Source organism: Bison bison, unplaced genomic scaffold, assembly GCF_000754665.1.
Source record: "Bison bison bison isolate TAMUID 2011002044 unplaced genomic scaffold, Bison_UMD1.0 scf7180017864530, whole genome shotgun sequence".
Taxonomy (NCBI): domain Eukaryota; kingdom Metazoa; phylum Chordata; class Mammalia; order Artiodactyla; family Bovidae; genus Bison; species Bison bison.
Window position 1 is genome coordinate 2,565,707 of NW_011495080.1, and position 22,098 is coordinate 2,587,804.

General features: G+C 39.8%; 2 protein-coding genes across 2 annotated transcripts in view; both read right to left on the reverse strand.

The window, feature by feature from the left end:
- The window catches only part of AGBL3 (ATP/GTP binding protein-like 3), a 97,881-nt gene extending 89,312 nt beyond the window's left edge, over positions 1-8,569 (reverse strand). Inside the window, exons 1-3 of the mRNA XM_010831638.1 lie at positions 8,107-8,569; positions 7,081-7,188; positions 6,158-6,218 (exon numbers count right to left, since the gene is read on the reverse strand). Of these exons, the coding sequence (XP_010829940.1) occupies positions 6,158-6,218; positions 7,081-7,143 (124 nt within the window). The 5' untranslated portion in view covers positions 7,144-7,188; positions 8,107-8,569. The remainder of the gene's footprint in view (positions 1-6,157; positions 6,219-7,080; positions 7,189-8,106) is intronic.
- Positions 8,570-17,316: 8,747 nt separating this feature from the next.
- The window catches only part of CALD1 (caldesmon 1), a 206,954-nt gene continuing 202,172 nt past the window's right edge, over positions 17,317-22,098 (reverse strand). The window contains 1 exon segment of the mRNA XM_010831642.1: positions 17,317-19,697. Coding sequence (XP_010829944.1) covers positions 19,689-19,697 — 9 coding nt within the window. The 3' untranslated portion in view covers positions 17,317-19,688.

The window sequence follows — 22,098 nt, forward strand, 5'->3', positions numbered from 1 at the left end:
TTACCAACTCACGGAGCTTGCTCAAACTCATGTCCACTGAGTCGGTGATGCCACCCAACCACCTCATCCTCTGTCATACCCTTCTCCTCCAGCCTTCAATCCTTCCCAGCATCAGCCTTTTTCCAATGAGTCAGCTCTTTGCATCAGGTGGCCAAAGTATTGGAGTTTCAGCTTCAGCATCAGTCCTTCCAATGAATATTTAGGATTGATTTCCTTTAGGATTGACTGGTTGGATCTCCTTGCAGGCCAAAGGACTCTCAAAAGTCTTCTCCAACACCACAGTTCAACAGCATCAATTTTTCGGCACTCAGCTTTCTTTACAGGCCAACACTCACATCCATACATGACTACTGGAAAAACCATAGTTTTGACTAGATGGACCTTTGTTGGCAAAGTAATGTCTCTGCTTTTGAATATATTATCAAGATTGGTCATAACTTTACTTCCAAGGAGCAAACGTCATTTAATTTCATGGCTACAACCACCATCTAGAGTGATTTTGGAGCCCCCAAAAATAAAGTCAGCCACTGTTTCCCCATCTATTTCCCATGAAGTGATGGGACAAGATGCCATGATCTTAGTTTTCTGAATGTGGAGTTTTAAGGCAACTTTTTCACTCTCTTCCTTCACTTTCATCAAGAGGCTTTTTAGTTCTTCCTCACTTTCTGCCATAAGTGTGGTGCCATCTGCATATCTGAGGTTATTGATATTTCTCCCGGCAATCTTGAACCATCTTGTGCTTCATCCAGCCCAGCATTTTGCAAGATATACTCCGCATATAAGTTAAATAAGCAGGGTGACAATATACAGCCTTGAAGTACTCCTTTCCTGATTTGGAACCAGTCTGTTGTTCAATGTCCAGTTCTAACTGATGCTTCTTGACCTGCATACAGGTTCCTCAGGAGACAGGTCAGGTGGTCTGGTATTTCCATCTCTTTAAGAATCTTTCCATAGTTTGTTGTGATCCACACAGTCAAAGGCTTTGGTGTAGTCAGTAAAGCAGAAGTAGATGTTTTTCTGGAACTCTCTTGCTTTTTAGATGATCCAGTGGATGTTGGCAATTTGATCTCCAGTTCCTCTGCTTTTTCTAAATCCAGCTTGAACATCTGGAAGTTCACGGTCCACATACTGTTGGAGCCTCACTTGGAGAATTTTAAGCATTACTTTGCTAGCATGTGAGATAAGGGCAATTGTGCAGTAGTTTGAACATTCTTTGGCATTGCCTTTCTTTGGGATTGGAATGAAAACTGACCTTTTCCATTCCTGTGGCCACTGCTGAGTTTTTCAAATTTGATGGCATATTGAGTGCAGCACTTTTACAGAATCATCTTTTAGGATTTGAAATAGCTTAACTAGAATTTCATCACCTCTACTAGCTTTGTTTGTGGTGATGCTTCCTAAGGTCCACTTGACTTCACATTCCAGGATGTCTGGCTCTAGGTGAATGATCACACCATTATGGTTATCTGGGTTATGAAGATCTTTTTTGTATAGTTCTTCTGTGTATTTTTGTCAGCTGTTCTTAATATCTTCTGCCTCTGTTAGGTCTATACCATTTCTGTCCTTTACTGTGACCATCTTTGCATGAAATGTTCCCTTGGTATCACTAATTTTCTTGAAGAGATAAAAAACTAAAAATAGAACCACCATATGATCAAGCATCCCTTCATGGATCACAGGCCTTGTCCTGAAGAAGGAGCCTGAATAACTCAAAGAAGCTATGAGCCATGCAGTGCGGGGCCACCCAATACAGATGGGTCATAGTGGAGAGTTCTGACAAAACATGGTCCACTAGAGGACAGAATGACAAACCACTCCATCCAGTATTCTTGCCCAGAGAAACCCATGGACAGTATGAAAAGGCAAAAAGCTATGACCCTGGAAGGTGAGCCCGTCAGGTTGAGAGGTGTCCATTATACTACTGGGGAAGAGCCGAGGGCAATTACTAATAGCTCCAGAAAGAATGAAGCAGCAGGCCAAAGCAGAAACAACACTCAGCTGTGGATGTGTCTGATGGTGAAAGTAAAGTCCTATGCTGTAAAGAACAATATTGCATAGGAATCTGGAATATTAGGTCCACAAATCAAGGTAAATTGAACATGGTGAAGAAGGAGATGGCAAGAGTGAACATCAACATCTTAGGAATCAGTAAACTAAAATGGATGGGAAGGAGTGAACTTAATTCAGGTGACCATTATGTCTACTACTGTGGGCAAGAGTCCCTTAGAAAAAATGGAGCAGAAAAGTAAGGAGAGATAAGGCAGCCTTAAATGAACACTGCAAGAAAGTAGAGGAAAACAAAAGAATGGGAAAGACTTAGAGAGCTCTTCAAGAAAACTGGAGATATCAAGGGAACATTTCATGCAAGGACAGCACAATAAATGACAGAAATGGCAAGGACCTAACAGCAGCAGAAGGTATTAAGAAGAGGTGGCAAGAATACACAGAAGAACTATACAAAAAAAATGTCTTAATGACCCAGGTAACCATGATGGTGTGGTCACTCACTCACCTAAAACCAGACATCCTGGAATGTGAAGTCTAGTGGGCCTTAGGAAGCATTACCATGAACAAAGCTAGTGGAGGTGATGGAATTCCAGCTAAGCTATTTAAGATCCTAAAAGATGATGCTGTTAAAGAGCTGCATTCAATATGTCAGCATTTTTAGAAGACTCAGCAGTGGCCAAAGGGCTGGAAAAGGTCAGTTTTCATTCCAATTCCAAAGAAGGGGAGTACCAAAGAATGTTCAAACTACCACACAATTAGTGCTCATTTCACATGCTAGTAAGATTATGCTCAAAATCCTTCAAGCTAGGCTTCAGCAGTACACGAACTGAGAACTTCCAGATGTACAAGCTGGGTTTCGAAGAGGCAGGGGAACCAGAGATCAAACTGCCAACATTCACTGGATCATAAAGAAAGCAAGGGAATTCCAGAAAAACATCTACTTCCACTTCATTGATTACACTAAAGCCATTGACTGTGTAGATAACAATAAACTGGAAAATTCTTAAAGAGATGGGAATACCAGATCACCTTACCTGTCTCCTGAGAAATTTGTATGAGGGTCAAGAAACAACAGTTAGAACCTTACATGGAATGACTGATTGGTTCAAAATTGGGAAAGGAGTAGGATAAGGCTGTATATTATCACCCTGTTTATTTAACTTATATGTGCCAGTGGTACAGAACCTGCCTGCCAATGCAGGAGACTGTAAGAGATGTGAGTTTCATCCCTGGGTCAGGAAGATCTGGATAAGAGCATGGCAACCCATTCCAGCATTCTTGCGTGAATCCCATGGACAGAGAAACCTGGCGGGCTACAGTCCACAGGGTTGCAAAGAGTTAGACACGACTGAAGTGACTTAGCACACATGATTTAGCACACACACATGCAGAGTACATCATGCAAAATGCCAGGTTGGATGAATCACAAGCTGGAATCAAGAATGACAGAAGAAATATTAACAACCTCAGATATGCAGATGATTCTACTCTAATAGCAGAAAGTACAGAGGAACTAAAGAGCCTCCTGATAAGGGTGAAAGAGGAGAGTGAAAAAGCTGGCTTAAAACTCAACATTCAGAAAACTAAGATCATGGCATCCAGTCCCATCTTCATGGCAAACTGAAGGGGAAAAGTGGAAACAGTGACAGATTTTATTTTCTTGGGCTCCAAGATCACTGTGGATAGTGACTACAGCCATGAAATTAAAAGACTTGCTCCTTTGATGGAAAGTTATGACAAACCTCGACAGTGTATTAAAAAGCAAAGACATCACTTTGCCCTCAAAGGTCCATCTAGTCAAAGCTATGGTTTTTCCAGTAGTCAATATGGATGTGAGAGTTGGACCATAAGAAAGCTGAGTGTCGAAGAACTATTGATGCTTTTAAATTGTATTAGAAAAGAGTTTTGAGAATCCATTTAACCGCAAGATCAAGCCAGTCAATCCTAAAGGAAATCAACACTGAATATTCATTGGAAGGACTGAAGCTGAAGCGCCAATAATTTGGCTACCTGATGCAGAGTCAACCCACTGGAAAAGACTTTGATGCTGGGAAAGACTGAATGCAAAAGGAGAAGTGGGTGGCAGAGGATGACATGGTTAGATAGCATCATCAACTCAATGGACATGAATCTGAACAAACTCTGGGAGGTAGCGAAGGACATGGAAGCCTGGCGGGCTTTAGTCCATGGGGTCACAAAGCGGTGGACTTAGTAACTGAACTTAGTAACTGAAGAACAACACCATCATGATCTGGCAATTCCACTCATGGGCATATATGCAGAAAAGACCATAATTCGAAAAGATAATGCACCCCAATGTTCATTTCAGTACTATTTACAATAGCCAAGACATGGAAGCAACCTAAACGTCCATCGACAGAGGAATGGATAAGATGTGGTACATATATACAATGGAATATCACTCAGCTATAAAAAAGGACAAATTAATGTCATTTGCAGCAACATGGATGGACCTAGATATTATTATACTACGTGAAGTAAGTCAGACAAAGACAAATATCATATGTATCACCAATATGTGGAATCTAATTTTTAAAAATGATACAAATGAACTTATTTATGAAACAGAAATAGACTGATAGATTTTGAAAACAAACATGGTAATCACAGGGGAAATGTTGTGGGGGAGGGATAAATAAGAAACTTGCGGTTACATACAGACCGCATCATATGTAAGATAGATAACCAGCAAAGACCTACAGTATAACACAAGGAATTCTACTCAATTTTCTGTAATTAACTTTATGAGAAAAGGATCTGAAAAAGAAATGAATATACGTATATGTATTAATGAATCACTTTGTTGCACACCTGATACTAACACAACACTGCAAATCAACCATATTCCAATAAAATTTAAAAACAAACAAAAAGAACCCCAAACAATCTAGTCAAAAAATGAACAGTTAAATAGATATTTTTCCAAAGAAGACACAGATGGCCAACAGGCACAGGAAAAGATGCTCACCACTGATAATATCAGAGAAATGTAAATCAAAAGAACAATGAGGTTATCACCTAACACAGGTCAGAATGACTATCAAAAAGTCTGCAAAGAATAAAGCTGGAGAGGGTGCGGAGAAAAGGGAACACTTATACACTGTTGGTAGGAATGTAAATTGGTGTAGCCACTATGGAAAACAGTATGGAAGTTTCTTAAAAAGCTAAAAATAGAACTGCCATATGATCCAGCAATCCCATTCCTGGGATTTATATCCAGAAATAACTAAAACTCTAATTCAGAAAGAGACATGCATTCCAGTGTTCATAGCAGCACTATTTACAATAGCCTAGATTTGGAAGTTACCCAAGTCCCCATCAATAGATGACTGATTTAAGATGTATTGTATACATATATATAATAATAAAATATTACTCAGCCATAAAAATGAATGGGATATGGCCATTTGCAACAATATGGACCTCAAAAATACATGAATGGACCTTGAGAACATTATACCTGTATGTATGTAAGCCCAAGTTCCTTATTTATCCCTCCCCCACATTTCTCCTGTGGTAAACATGTTTGTTTTCAAAAATCTATCAGTCTATTTCTGTTTTGTAAATAAGTTCATTTGTACCATTTTTTAAAATACCTGTGAAGTTAGACAGAGGAAGACAAACTTCAATATGGTTTATATGTGGAATCTAAAAAACAATACAAATGAATCTATATACAAAATAGAAACAGATTCATAGACATAGAAAACAAATTTATGGTTATCGCAGGGGAAAGGAAGGGGGAGGGATAAATTAAGAGTATGGGATTAACAACCTACTATACATAAAATAGATAAAAACAAGGCTTTACTGAATAACACAGGCAATTACATTATCTTCTAATAACCTATAATGGAAAATAATGTGAAAAACTATCTATATTATATATATATAACTGAGTCACTTTTCTGTATACCTGAAACTAACAGAATACTGTAAATCTCCTATACTGCAATTAAAAAAAATGCTCAAACTCCAAAATACTCTTATTAAAAATACATCTCTCCTTACCAATAACAGAATAATAATTCCTGTGTTATTCACTCTGACTTTTCTAGCTTTCTCTCATTTTTCATCTACTTAAGGTCTTATCAGAAAGAGAAGGGAGAATATATGAATAATTTCAAACCTGTTAGAAGTGCACACTGATGGATGTCTTCATTTACAAACTTCATAAAGTTATCCTCATCCTAAAACAAGAGAATTTAAAAATATTTCTATTTTAAAAACAGCTTTTCAATCCAGAAATATTTTACATCTTAATGCTTAGAACTGAATGTGTCTTTAATCTTTAATAAATGAAAAAATTAAAGGGTTATTATCAGCTGTTGGTCTCAAAGTACCCAACACTTTGACATCCTGAAACAAAGTTTTCATCTTTTATTTCTCTTCTTCAAGGCAAGGCCATATTAATGATTGTAGAGAAGAAATAGTTTAAAGATTTTTGTTAAACCTGGCAAAACAATTCAAATTCAATATAAAATTAACCGGAAAATGGAAGAAAGACAAGAAACTCAGAAAGCCGCAGACATTTTAATGGGTTATACCTCATTTGGGGAGTTTATTTTGGGACCTTAACTTACATAGATAATTTATACTTTACTAAAATGTGAAGGGAATTTCTTAGAAATATGTGCTGGAACCAGAAGAAATCTTTTTAACTACTGCTGAGCTATTTTGTTTATAGAGAAAAACTACTGTTTCTCCCCTCCCCGCTTTCTTCCTCTATGTACTTTTGCCACATCACTGCCACAGGAAACCTATTATGGTGACACACAGTAGGTTTAGAAATAGGAGGTCGCACTCTGAAGATAACTCAGAGAAGTCTTACCCAAAATACTTTCTCAAATAAACCCCAATATAGATTCTCTTTTTACATAGGGCATACTGCACACAGTTACAGCTTTGCTTTCAATCAATTTATTTCCCAACTTCAGTGACAAGTGATTTAAGTATCCAACTGATTGTTAGTCAATTGAATTGATAACATTTTTACTGGGAATTCGTATTTTATAACAAGTTTTAAGTAGGATAAAGTTGAGAAAAACATACTGATTCATCTTCATCACTGATTGTTCTGTCTGAATAGTCTTCCTTTTCTGAATCTTCTGACATCTCTTCCAGTATCTGGCTTGAAATTTCTTTTATTATGTAGGTTGGCTATAAAACAATTTGTAAGGAACTTGTTTGGTAGTTTTCTTTTTAAGCACACATTAAATGTTTATCCCCAAATATATTCAATTTAATTAATAGTGACAAAAGGTTCCTCTATAAAGTAAATTAGGACACAGCTAATTAAACCTTTAATTTCAAAGATTTAAATAATTTTCTATTTTTATTAGAGACAAAAATCACAAAAGAAAAAACAAATAATTTAATTGAAAAAGGAATTTCCAGGGTACACAGTCAAATCATTTACATCCTCTATTTACAATTAAATACCATACAGCGATAGAAAGTTCAGAATGAGCCTGAGGCATTAAAAAAAAATCATGATTCAAAGAAAATTTACAGTTACTGATTCAGGCATTGAGTTTCAATAATATAGTTAATATTTTTTCTGCGTAATTTTTCAAATGAAAATAGGCTTTTATTCTCTGTATTTTGGTTGATATTCTGTAGGTACTGTCTGTTCTAAATATTCGGTTGTAAGTCTTACTGGAATTTCAATCAATACGACAACGACCATTAATCCTCCCAATGCGAGTATTCTCTTAAATGGTAAAGACAATGAAATAATAGAAATTGCTTGTCAAGAGTCTACTATTTTTGAGAGACTAAAGGAATTTACTAATTTTGAAACTACTGGTTTACGCTCTTTTCTACAAAAAGGGTTTTAGAGCGTGGACGACATAAAGACGCTCTTTTCAACAAAGTGTTTAGAGCGAGGACTATATAAAGCCCAAGCTCCATAGCGGAAAAACTACGAATACAACAGAAAAGTCTGTCTTATGGGTGATTCCTTCAGTAGTAAGAGACTGAAGTTTCCGTTTGGGGACCGCAACTCCAATTTTGGAAAACTAGACTGGTATAAATTTTGGTTCTGTGTTTTTAGGTGAAAATAAGAGGCGCACCAACCTGCTGCAGGGTAGAACCTAAGCGCCAGGGACGCCACAGACACAGGCAGATCTAAGGGGCGCTCCCTCCGCGCGCTTCTTCTATCTCAGAAGCGACACTGCCGGCACCGCCCCGCCCAGTCGTGCGGGGGGCCTTCCGCGGGCAGGAACAACTTCCTCGGCTGGAAGGACAGTGAAGCCACAATTCCCGGGGGGCCCAGGTGTTCCTCCCACACTTACTTCGCGACCCAGCAGTAGGGGGAAGGGCACATTTTCTGGGGCGCTATCTTTCCCCTTAGGGACTGTCCCCCTCGGCACTTCCCTGTCCCGTCGCGGCCACCTCCCCCTCGCCCCGAGTTTCCCGGCCAGGTCAGTCGTCCCGCGGCCCGGCCAGCCGCCTCTTCCGTGCCGGGAGCCGCAGCTCTGCCCCAGACGCCAACAGCCCCGACACTGGATAAAACTCTACCGCAGTTGAGCAGCCCCCGCCACGCCCTTCACCTCGTGGCGCGCCGCACTTGTTACCAGGGCAACGGGGTCACCCTCGCGAGACCTCGGGCAGACAGCTACGCTGCATTTCAGCTGAAGTAAAGGGAAAGCTCAACTGGAATTCCATCACCTTCACTATCTTTGTTCGTAGTGATGCTTTCTAAGGCCCACTTGACTTCACATTCCAGGATGTCTGGCTCTAGGCCAGTGATCACACCATCGTGATTATCTTGGTTGTGAAGCTCCTTTTTGTACAGTTCTTCTGTGTATTCTTGCCACCTCTTCTTAATATCTTCTGCTTCTGTTAGGTCCATACCATTTCTGTCCTTTATCGAGCTCATCTTTGCATGAAATGTTCCTTTGGTATCTCTGATTTTCTTGAAGAGATCCCTAGTCTTTCCCATTCTGTTGTTTTCCTCTATTTCTTTGCATTGATCGCTGAAGAAGGCTTTCTTATCTCTCCTTGCTATTCTTTGGAACTCTGCATTCAGATGCTTTTATCTTTCCTTTTCTCCTTTGCTTTTTGCTTCTCTTCTTTTCACAGCTATTTGTAAGGCCTCCCCAGACAGCCATTTTGCTTTTTTGCATTTCTTTTCCATGGGGATGGTCTTGATCCCAGTCTCCTGTACAATGTCACGAACCTCATTCCATAGTTCATCAGGCACTCTATCTATCAGATCTAGGCCCTTAAATCTATTTCTCACTTCCACTGTATAATCATAAGGGATTTGATTTAGGTCATACCTGAATGGTCTAGTGGTTTTCCCTACTTTCTTCAATTTAAGTCTGAATTTGGCAATAAGGAGTTCATGGTCTGAGCCACAGTCAGCTCCTGGTCTTGTTTTTGCTGACTGTATGGAGCTTCTCCATCTTTGGCTGCAAAGAATATAAACCTCATGCGAAGAGTTGACTCATTGGAAAACACTCTGATGCTGGGAGGGATTGGGGGCAGGAGGAGAAGGGGACGACAGAGGATGAGATGGCTGGATGGCATCACTGACTCGATGGACATGGGTCTCAGTGAACTCCGGGAGTTGGTGATGGACAGTGAGGCCTGGCGTGCTGCGATTCATGGGGTCGCAAAGAGTCGGACACAACTGAGCGACTAATCTGATCTGATCTGAAAGGGAAAGCTGTACTTGGATGGCATCACCGACTCAATGGACTAAAGTTTGAGTAAGCTCGGGAGTTGGTGATGGACAGGGAGGCCTGGCCGTGCTGTAGTCCATGGGGTGGCGGGGAGTCAGACACGACTGAGGGACTGAACTGAACTGAACTGAAAGGGAAAGTGCTGAAGATGACGGGAGCTAGGGAGAGACACACAGGCGTCAAAGTGCCGCTGGCTGCGGTAAGGTGGCTAGCAAGAAATCATAGGGGCGGACAAGTATTTGTTCCCTCGGTGCTGCACCTCAGCTGTCTGCCTTTTCCCTTCTCCGAGGAGACAGTGGAGCAGACTGGTTAAGGCTTGTGCTTTGTTGAACTTTATTTGTAGCCACACAGTTGCATTTTGCACAGTTGTGTGGCCAATAATCTTTATTGGATTTGGAAAATGAGACTTTTCTTTTTAAATGTTTGATAGAAGAGTCAGAGATAAACCAGGGTGAAGTCTCGAGATTTTTATCAGCTCAGAGATACTTTAAGAATAATAATCATGGTTCAGTGATAAAGAATCCGCCGGCCAATACAGGGGACACAGGTTCAATCCCTGGGTCTGGAAGATCCCCTGGAGAAGGAAATGGCAACCCACTCCAGTATTCCTGCCTGGAGAATCCCATGGACAAAGAAGTCTGGCGGGCTACAGTCCACAGAGTCGGAAATGGCTCAGACACGACGCAGTGAGTAAACATTGACAACAACGGTGTGGAGGACATTATGCAAATTACATTACATGACTGTTTCATGTAATTAAATATGATCTTCCCATAACAGACTTAGTCATTATTCCTGTATATTCAATCTTGATTTCCCCCTGGTCTTTAGCTAATTGGATACTTTATTTGGAATAGTTTTCCAAGTACAGCTAAAAAAAAAAATCTTTGGTGCCTGCATGAGGCATTATGTGTCATGAGATTTGTAATATTGTAGAAATGGAGATGATGGACCATAGCAAGTTTCACAGTAGAATAAAGAGCAAAGCAATAGCTTAAACATGGAAATAGATTAATAGTCTCTGGTTAAATTTTGTCAGTTTCCAAAAAATAACATAATTTTTTGAGGTCAGAGGTTTGGAAGATTGGCCCTTCCAGAAAAAGAAATAGAGCACATTATTAGATCACACTTTCTTGGAAAATAATAACCCTTTATAATTGTACCTGGTTTTATGTCATCAGTTCATTTCAGTCTCAGTCGTGTCCGACTCTTTGCGAACCCATGAACCTCAGCACGCCAGGCCTCCCTGTCCATCACCAACTCCTGGAGTCCACCCAAACCCATGTCCATTGAGTCAGCGATGCCATCCAACCATCTTATCCTCTGTCGTCCCCTTCTCCTGCCCTTAACCTCTCCCAGCATCAGGGTCTTTTCAAATGAGTCAGCTCTTCGCATCAGGTGGCCAAAGTATTGGAGGTCATACATGTTACTACAGATGACATGCATAGACAATTTTTATATATGGAATCTATTTTGTGTTGGATTTTAGAGTCAAGATTGCAAGCCATAGTGTCAGACACACAAGGTGAAACTCCAAGAAATGATCTAACCAAGTTACACAAGAAATGGATGGCAGGGCTGGAACTTAGGTCTCAAGATCTTTAGTTCAAATGTTTACGCAATCGTATTTCAAGTGATCCTACAGAGAAAAATTTTAGTGTGTAATAAAAATTAAAAAACTTTGAAAATTTTTTACTCATTCTTTCATTAATTCAACAAGTATTTATTCAATCCCTACTACTTGCCAGGGATTGTTCCCTGTGGAAGGCTTTTGAAGGGAATAAAACAGATATTCCTTGTGGAGATTATGTGCTACTGGGAGAAGACAGACCAATCAGTTCAGTCGCTCAGTCATGTCCGACTCTTTGCGACCCTGTGGACTGCAGCACACCAGGCCTCCCTGTCCATCACCAACTCTCGGAGTTACTCAAACTCATGTCCATTGAGTCAGTGATGCCATCCAACCATCTCAGCCTCTGTCGTCCCCTTCTGCTCCCGCCTTCAATCTTTCCTAGCATCAGGGTCTTTTCCAACGAGTCGGCACTTCACATCCGGTGGCCAAAGTATTAGAACTTCAGCTTCAGCATCAGTCCTTCCAATGAACCCCCAGGACTGATTTCCTTTAGGATGGACTGGTTGGATCTCCTTGCAGGCCAAGGAACTCTCAAGAGTCTTCACCACCACAGTTCAAAAGCGTCAGTTCTTCAGCACTCAGCTTTCTTTATAATCCAACTCTCACATCCATACATGACTACTGGAAAAACCATAGCCTTGACTAGATGGACCTTTGTTGGCAAAGTAATGTCTCTGCTTTTTAATAAGCTGTCTAGGTTGATCATGGAGAACGCAATGGCACCCCACTCCAGTACTCTTGCCTGGAAAATCCCATGGTTGGAGGAGCCTGGTGGGCTGCAGTCCATGGGGTCGCTAAGAGTCGGGCACAACTGAGCGACTTCACTTTCACTTTTCACTTTCATGCATTGGAGAAGGAAATGGCAACCGACTCCAGTGTTCTTGTCTGGAGAATCCCAGGGATTGGGGAGCCTGGTGGGCTGCCGTCTATGGGGTCGCACAGAGTCGGACACAACTGAAGCAACTTAGCAGCAGCAGGTTGATCATAACTTTGCTTCCAGGGAGCAAGCATCTTTTAATTTTATGGCTGCAGTCACCATCTGCAGTGATTTTGGAGCTCCCCAAAATAAAGTCTGCCACTGTTTCCACTATTTCCCCACCTATTTGCCATGAAGTGATATGACCGGATGCTACGATCTTAGTTTTATGAATGTTGAGTTTTAAGCCAACTTTTTCACTCTCCTCTTTCACTTTCATCAGGAGGCTTTTTAGTTCTTCTTCACTTTCTGCCATAAGGGTGGTGTTAAAAAAAAAAAGCACCCAGCTGATAATAATTGGCGTGGAGAGAAATAAAATGGAAAACTAAAGCGCATAGGGAGTACTCTGGTGGGTGGACCTCAGTAGATGTGGCTCTCCTGATGAACAGTCCAGGAAAGTCTCTCTGAACAGACTTTTGAGCAGAGACCTGAAGCAAGGAAAGGGATGAGCCACGTGGATGTCTAGGGGGAGACCTTAGCAGGCAGGAGAATCAGCAAGTACAATGGTTCTGAGAGAAGACCATGTTATGAATTACACTAGGCAGAACTGTTTAGCCCAGGGGTCCCCCACCTATGGAATCTAATGCCTGATGATCTAAGGTGGAGCTCATATTATAATAACAGAAATAAAGTCAAGTGAAAGTCGCTCAGTTGTGTCTGACTCTTTATGACCCCATGGACTGTAGCCCACCAGGCTCCTCTGTCTCTGGAATTCTCCAGGCAAACATACTGGAGTGGGTAGCCGTGCCCTTCTCCAGGGGATCTTTCCAAGCTAGGGATTGAACCCATGTCTCCTACATTAGAGGAAGATTCTTTACCATCTGAGCCAAAAGTGCACAATAAATGTGCCTGAATCATCCCCAAACCACCCCTTACCCCTGGTCTGTGGAAGAATTGTCTTTCACAAAACTAGTTCCTGGTGACAAAAAGGTAGGGGACTGCTGGTTTACCTGGAGTCATTACATTTTAAGGAAAGAGGTTTCATTAGGACCTCTTTCTTCCCCAGATGAATTTAAAATGATGTCCTTAAGCACCTGTTGCTTTTTAGCTTTTTTTTTTTTTTAAGAAAAACTTACTCTCCTATTTGACAGTAGAATATAGTGAAAATGAAATTCTTTGCCTTCAAATTAAAGTGGAAGGAGTAAACGTCATCCCAAAGGTCTATTATGGCATATTGAGTTTTTGTTCCCCTTGTCTATGATCTTATCAGAGGTTAAGGGATACACTCCACATGGAGCAGCTTCTGCTTCCTAGTAAGTCCGCTTTACCTGTGCAGTAACTTTTCCTCCTCCAGTTTTTGGATGGATTCATCTCCTCTAAGCCTGCAGTATAAAAGGCAATAGTAAGAAAAGAAAAGAAAAGAAAAACCCAAAAGGTACAGTTATTGGCATGGCAATCAGGAGTTAAGGTCACTTTAGCAACATATGGCCAAATGTAAATTGTGTTAGGAATGTGATTTATTCTGTGTGGTCATATCATTTTGAGCAGAGACTTAAATGAGAAGATGAGATGACTAGGGTAATCAGTTATTTATGACATCACAGAAGTCAGTGGTTATGTGGCTGTAGAGGCCTTGTCATCATTTGGCTGAGGAATCCGTATGGATCCCAGGAGCACCTGGGGTTATCTGATATTTGATATGCAGTACATGTTCAATTTCAAACTCGATTCAGTGTCCTCCTCATTACCTCCCAAATCTGTCCCTAGCTCTGGTGACTTAGAAAGTGAGAGGAAAGTGATGTTCTACTATTTACATTCATCCCCTCTTTCTTCCAAGTGCTAGTTCCTTGTCGTGTGAGGATGATTCAGGGCTGGGGGAAGGGCAGATATCTCATGGCTGGGCCAAGTTGCAGAGTCTGCCGTGGTGGCCTTCAGTGCTGTCATTGTTCTTTGTCCGTGTGCTTCAAGAGGAGCACGGTGGCCCCAACTTGCCCCTTGACAAGGGGCTGTCTTCAAGGCATGCTCCTAGGAAATAGCAATCTCTTGTGAGGAATTACGGGGAACAGAGGTTAGAATGTTGATTCTTTATTTACTACCTCGTAATGAATTTGGCTTGGATAAGGATCCAAATTTCTGTTTCCATTTACTTTTCTTCCAGCACTTGCTTCTATTAGTACTTGGCAAAGGTATTTTGTAGAAAATAAATGTGTTTTACTGAAATAATAATGCTTATTTTGGCAAACTCTTTTCTCATTAGGAAGCCAAAGCTAATAGCAATTGCATTTATCCATGGATACCAGGCTAAGTGAACGTATATCTAAAACTAAAGATGTACAAATGTTGATAGTAAAGGGGTAGAGAAAGTTATATATCAAATACACACACACCACACACACACAAAGGTTGAAAATAAAAGAGTCGAGAACCGACTGTAATGCTCTGTCGTAACCTAAATGGGAAGGAAATCCAAGGAAGAGGGAATGTATGTACACATGTGGCTGATTCACTTTGCTTCATAGCAGAAACTAACACAACACGGTAAAGCTACTCCAATAAAAAAAAAATTGAAAAATAAGAGACCAAAAACTACAACTAATCGTTGAGGCAGTGAAGTTAAAAAGAAAAAAGTAAAAGGGTAGAAGTAAAGTTAGCAGTTGCCAAGTCTCAGTTGCTCAGTCTGACTCTTTGGGACCCCATAGACTATCGCCCACCAGGCTCCTCTGTTCATGGGATTCTCCAGGCAAGAAAATTGGAGAAGGTTGCCATTTCGTACTCCAGGGGATCTTCCCAACCCAGGGATTGAACTGCACCTCCTGTGTTTCTTGCCCTGGCAGGCAGATTCTTTACCACTGAGCCACCTGCGAGTGCTAACCAAAAGAAAGCCATGGAAGCAACGTTAAGAATAGAAAAAATAAACTTTAAGGCAAAAATCTTTTCTATAATTAGAGCATCACTTCATAATTGTGGTGCTACCAGTAAAGAGCCTGCCTGCCAATGCAGGATACTTAAGAGACACTGTTCAATCAATCCTGGGTCAGGAAGTTTCCTGTGGAGGAGGACATGGCAACCCATGCCAGTATTCTTCCCTGGAGAATTCCATGGACAGAAGAGCCTGGTGGGCTACAATCTATTGGGTCACAAAGAGTTGGACAAGACTGAAGCAACTTAGTAGGCACACGCACTTCGTAATACTAAAATAATTCAATTCACTTGGAAAATGATTCCAGATTTCTGTATGCACCAAAACCATGAGCTTAAAATATGAAAGCAAAATTAATATATTCACAAGTAGAAATAGACAACTCCATAATAATAGAGGGGGATTTTCACATTCCTTTTTCAGTCATAGCTAGAAGAAAGGAACAAAACATTAGTAAGGATATAGAATGTTTGGACAACATGATTAATAAGCTTAAACACAAATAGACACAGCACTCAAATCAAGACCTTATTAGGCCATCTCCTTATTCTGTGGAAGAAGATGTGTTTAGGGTCATGAGATCTTATCCATCTTTCTACTTGGAACACACATGCAAGCAAGAGTAGAAAAAACTCCCTAATACAGACCTGTTTCTACATCACACACAAGACCCTAACATCTTTGAGCTCAAACCCTGAATATGCACATTGTAGGACTAACTTTGACCCATCCCTAATCCTATCAGTTTGGTACTAGTACTACAGGCTGTATGCTTTTCATTGCTTAATTTTGTGATAGACTTTGATGATAAGTATCTTATTGTCTAAACTTAGAGTCCTTATGAGGATGGAAATGTCAAAAGTACTAATGTTTTTAAGGTACAGTAGTTTGCTAACTCTTTATCAGTCTTATGAACAGGGCTGAGGGGACTGTTCAGAGCCTCTGGACTCACAATTTAAAACCTTTATAAGGGGACTTCCCTGGTAGTGCAGTGGTTAAGAACCCACCTTCCAATGCTGGGGACACAGGTTCAATCCCTGGTGGGGGAAACTAAGATCCCATATACCATGATGGGAACTGAGCCCGCGTGTGCTAGAGTCCCTGCTCTGCAATGAGAGGCCTGAATGCCACAACTGCAGAAAGTTCGCACACAGCAATGAAGACCCAGCACAGTCAAAATAATACAAGTAAATAAATAAAACCTTTGTAAGACGAGCCTCAGATTTCAAGTAGTGCTACTTAAATACATAAAACTGCTATGAAAAAATACCTTTGGATTTAAATATAATCACTAGTGTCTTGCAAATAGTATTTTATAGACAAATAGTATATATTGAAAGTGAAAGTGAAGTCGCTCAGTCGTGTCCGACTCTTTTCGACTCCGTGGACTGTAGCCTACAAGGCTTCTCCGTCCATGGGATTCTCCAGGCAAGAATACTGGAGTGGGTTACCATTTCCTTCTCCAGGGGATCTTCCCGACCCAGGGATCGATCCCAGGTCTTCCTCATTGGAGGTAGATGCTTTAACCTCTGAGCCGCCAGGGAAGCCCCCTGGAGAAGGCAATGGCACCCAATTCCAGTACTCTTGCCTGGAAAATCCTATGGATGGAGGAACCTGGTGGGCTGCAGTCCATGTGGTCGCTGAGGGTCGGACCTGACTGAGCGACTTGACTTTCACTTTTCACTTTCCTGCATTGGAGAAGGAAATGGCAACCCACTCCAGTGTTCTTGCCTGGAGAATCCCAGGGACGGGGGAGCCTGATGGGCTGCCGTCTATGGGGTCGCACAGAGTCGGACACGACTGAAGTGACTTAGCAGTATAGCAGTATATATTAAATGGGTATTTCTACTATAAAAGACACTGCCTTTTAGAAAACAATACTGCCACCGCAGGAGCAAGAGCAATGACTTGTGACAACATGGGGAATGAGAGGAGGAGAAAGGAACATTTGATAATTTTTTTTTAAGAAAAAGTTTTTAATCCCTCTTTTCAAACTTTCCATATATGTTTGATCAGTTGTCCCAGTCAAAGCGATTCTTAATGTTCTGTTGAAAAACTGCTTGTAATAAGAAGTATCTAATAATATGAAATAGCTTTCTTCCTTAAAAAATGAATCCAAGACTCAATCTGAAATACACATTTTGCTATGCCATCATCTTTATTACATCAGACAGAACTCTTTTAATCAATATAGTACATAAAACAAGTGAGGCAAAGACATTTGGAGGAATTCCATTTATTGTGGATGCATTTTCACAATATATATTTATTGCAGCGATCAATTATCAGTGAAAAATATTGTGTTTATAAAATTTTCAGGAATGGCAGATTCACAGAACATGCTAGTCACCTTGCAGGTTTATCTCTTAAAAAGATAACAAAGAGAATTGTAATGAAACAAGTAAACGAGGAGTTTCTTTTTCAAAAAATTAAATTCAAACCAAACAAAAATCTACCCTAAAAGTTATTCCATCCAAATACTGGAATAAAAGTCAGGATCAATCGATATATTCTCTTCTTAACTTTAGACTTTCTAGAAAAAAATATATAACAGTGATCAGGAGAAGCTCTTATTCAAAAGTACAACAAAGAAACTTTATCTCGCTATAGGCCATAATTCAAACTTTGATCCATTTCACTCCAGTCGTGGGAGTCAGTGCTAACTCAGGCACTGCACGTGAATTCTAGTTCATCTTATCATAGACTCATGTCTACTCTGTCATGGGTGGGTGACTTGTGCAATATTGCTGGCTTTACTTTCTTTGGCCTAGGTGTGCTAAAAGCTAGAGGAGTCAACAACTCTATATTGATTTTCGAGGAAAAGAGCCTCTGGAAGGCGCTAGTCACTCCTCATGCCAGCCCTACCCTGGCAAGCTCCCCCAGGGAACATTGTGGATTAGAAAAGGGTCATTTGGGAGGCTCCCTCATTGTGGTAGGAATTGATACTAAGATAACTTTGGTAAGTCATGAGGTATAGGTTTATAGAACTACACTATACGTATAGCTCTATGCTAGAACATATTGCCAAGACACTGGAGTACTCTTATTTATTGTGAAGAATAGATGAATGCATATGAGCTAAAAGAAGATCTGATATCCGGATTGTGTGTGTACAAATGATGAGTTGACAGACTCTTGGGGAAAAAGGTAAAATTAATGAAAATTACATATATATTTTTTGAAAGCTCAGCACATTATCAACTTATGGCAAGTACCAATGACTAATAAAGGTAGAAAAGTTTAACTAAAAAGATGTTAAAGATGTAAGTAGGTCATGACTCCTAAATAGTGGCTTTTGCTTACTTTTCTGCTTCCAGAGATTAGTCAAAGTTGGTCTTAGTACACTTATTTATGGAATTCTAAGCTGTACAATTTTGTCACTAAGATTCTTGTCTTTAATTTTCAGAGAAGGAAGAGAACTCAGATAGCATTTAAGCCAATCTATTGTGAACTTGATTCTTAAGAGTGAAGTTCTGAGCAAGCTTTAAGTTTGGTAGATTTGGTACAATTCACACTGGACTTCAGGATTGCTCTTAATTATAAACTAAGTACTATGTTTTATAGAAAATGTCAATGCATTTTGACACTTTGAATCTCTCTTTCTTATAGGTTATCCAGCATTGGAAACATATCGATACCTATTCTGCCATGTTGCTATTGGCAAATATGAAATATTAATATAATATTGTGATTTTTAGTTTTTAAAAAGCAGTGATATTGGCTAGTTACAGGGACATACTGCTAAATATAATAGCCTAGCACATAAAAAAGCTTTCTACCATTAGTGTGTTTGTGTACATGTATGCACATACATACATGATCAGGGTCATCTAAAATGTGGTTTACTATCACTACCAAAGAAATCCACAAAGCAACCAACCTAAAGAAATCAGTACCACTGTCAGCTAACATCATAACCCAATTTAGATATTCATCAACATGAAAAAAGTAATACCTTAACCGTACATCTTTCTATTTTGAAGAGAAACATTGCAGTATCTCAAATCTGAAGTGGGTTACTTTCACAAAGTGTTACAATTGCCTATAAGATAATTTCTTCCATGCTTTATTCTAAAGTGCAGAAATGACATGACTTCTGTTTTGTTTTTAAACCACTAGGTTTCATTTTTCTGGATACTGCACATTCCTCAGGCAATTTCCAACTCGGATCTCCTTTTGTTGACTTTCAATGTGGCTGGTATCACTGTTCAGACACAGAGTTAGGATGATCAGTAGAAAAGTCTCTATTTCACAGCATGGGTTTCTTTAGAAACAGGCTCCTGTGCAAAGGCAGTACTTTTACCATGAACATTTCTAGACTGTGATTATTAAATATAGTGATAATATACATGGGTTTACTGGGATAATGAAAAACAAAACAAAAGGAAATGAACCCAATTTAGTAAATCAACATAAATATAAAACAGAGCAAATTAGCCCTCTTCAACTGAGCTGGTCCAGCATCTTGAGCGGCTACTTTGGGTTCTTTCTTGAACTGTCTCAAACCTGCTAAGAGAAGAAAGCTTTAAATAGGCAGGCCATGATGTTTCAGCTAGACATTTTGTGTCAGAATAAAAAAAAAGAATCATAATATGGCAGGAATAAATGTTTATGAAAGGGAGGATTATTGTTGGCATTTCATTTAAATATGCTCCTGTTCTTTCAGTCTATCCTTTCCTCTGTTGTTTTTTTCACTTTCCTCTTTTTTTCTTCTTTATATTCCCTTTTTCATATCTTGATCTGGAGCCTTGCTCATGGCATTCAGGGTCAAAGAGGTTTGTTGTTGTTTTTTTTTTTAACTACTATAAGGACCAGGACTCTATGATATGCATCCCAAGATAGGCATGCATGACTGAATGGCTTAGTCTAGGCCACATCAAGGCATGATGGTAAAGCGGACTAGGCTTATCTTCAGTTCTCTCCAGTTTTTTCATTTCCTACTTCCTATTCATACACCCCTACCCTAGAAACATGTCTGATCCATGGTCTCATTGTACACCATTTCTTTTCTTCTGCTAGCTGATAAAAGTCTTTGCTGAAGTATTCATGAATGTTGAGTTGTTGTGAATCCGCAATTTCAAATAGATAGTTTCATTTCAAAGGAATTACTGCATGACATGACACTAGTGAGTTTGACATTTTGGCCCAAAGGAGCTGTCTACTTTGCTACCTCATAAACTCAGCTCTGGGACTGCTGGTTATGTTATTATTATTACTGTAGAAAGAGTTTCATGGTATAGATCAAAGAGAAGGGGCTGGTATGTGTGAAGTCTTACCCTTTATCACAATGTTGCACAATTTCAGGGAGTACCGTTTGTGTTGTATTGTATGTGAGTGGTGCTGTCTGAGTCTGACCATCCCAGACCGTATCTTTACTTTCTAGAACACTGCCTCAGAGGAATGCTGTCCAGAGGGGATCTATTAAACTTGTGATGATGGCCTATGGACAGCTATCTCCTACTCAGAAAGGAGACTATATAAACATTTGGACTGTCATTTATGAAAGATCTTTCCTAGAAGGGTCATAATGGCTTAGGCCAACAAAACTTCTTTTTTTTTTTTTTAAAGAACAACTGAAAAATGACTCCTTTCCCTTCCACCAGGAGAAAACTGTATAAGACACTCAGAATGTTATATTTTCTATTGAGTATGCAATTCTCATAAAAACCCCATCATGTATAATAGTTAAGAATGCAGGCTCAGATCTGACTGCCTGAGTTTAATCCAGGCTTTGCTCCTTGTTTGCTGTGTGACTTTGAGAAAGTTACTTAACTCTCTGTGCCTCATTTTCCTCAGATCTAAATGGGGCTAATAATAATAATGGTGACTGAAAAATAAAATAAATAATGGTGACTGGAGGGTCAAATAAGATAAGGTAGGTTGAGAAGGTAGAACAGTTTTTTGTATATAGTGTATGTTCATTACGTGTTAGCGATTTGTAATGGTGATAATTATTACTGATACTTTTAATATATTTAGCGATTATTTAGAAAGCTTATTTAAAAGTCATTTAAGTAGAGAGGCTGGCCCAGTGGATTTTATTACAAGAATGTAACAACTGAGAACTAATAGAGGAGATGGAATAACACACTCAGACTTAACAGCCCAGACTTTAGCACACAGAAGTAGGAAAGAGGAAGCAATTCTTTCCCTTTTGTGAATTGCAGTGATTCTTCAGATGCTTTTGAGATGTTCTTCAGTCCTAAGTTGCTTAAAAAGTGCTTCTGTGTATGGAGTTCTACCCTGGCCATAAGCAGACTAGCCTAATTTTACTGTTACTCCCTGATTTTTCTTTTTTCAATTTTCTCTCTACCAAAAGAGAAGACTGGAATTATTACTTGAAATAAAATGCTACAACAAGGGTCCTGTTTTTAGTTTATGCATCATTTAGGTATTGTCCAGAGTCCCCTTTATGAAGAATAAGCAGAAGAAGAAAAAAAAAGACAAATCCAAACATCCTTAGCCACTAGTTTTCATAGGGTAGCAAATTTTGCTAACTTTTGAATGTTATTTTAATTTTTTGTCATATCAGCCTTGAGTCCTAGGCTGCTGGCAATGCGACCCCTTAGAATGGCTCCAGAAAGCAGCTTTCAAACTACCCTGTAGGGAGAGAGAAGTTTCTTCCCTGGGCAATCTGAAAATTCTGATCTTCAAACCTGGACTTAGAATATCTTAGAAAGAGTTTCATGGTATAGATCAACACCCCTTTCACTACGATGTTTCTGGAAAGTCTGGGAACCATCTCACGGATCTGGACTATTTACCTTGTGTAACTGACAAACCTACCACGCTGAAGGCTCCATGACACTGCCCTTCACTGTACCATATACAGGTCTTTAGAAACTGATGGTTACTCAGGCAAGACTGTGGATCAGTGCTATTTCTCATTTGACCCTGGGACCTTACACTG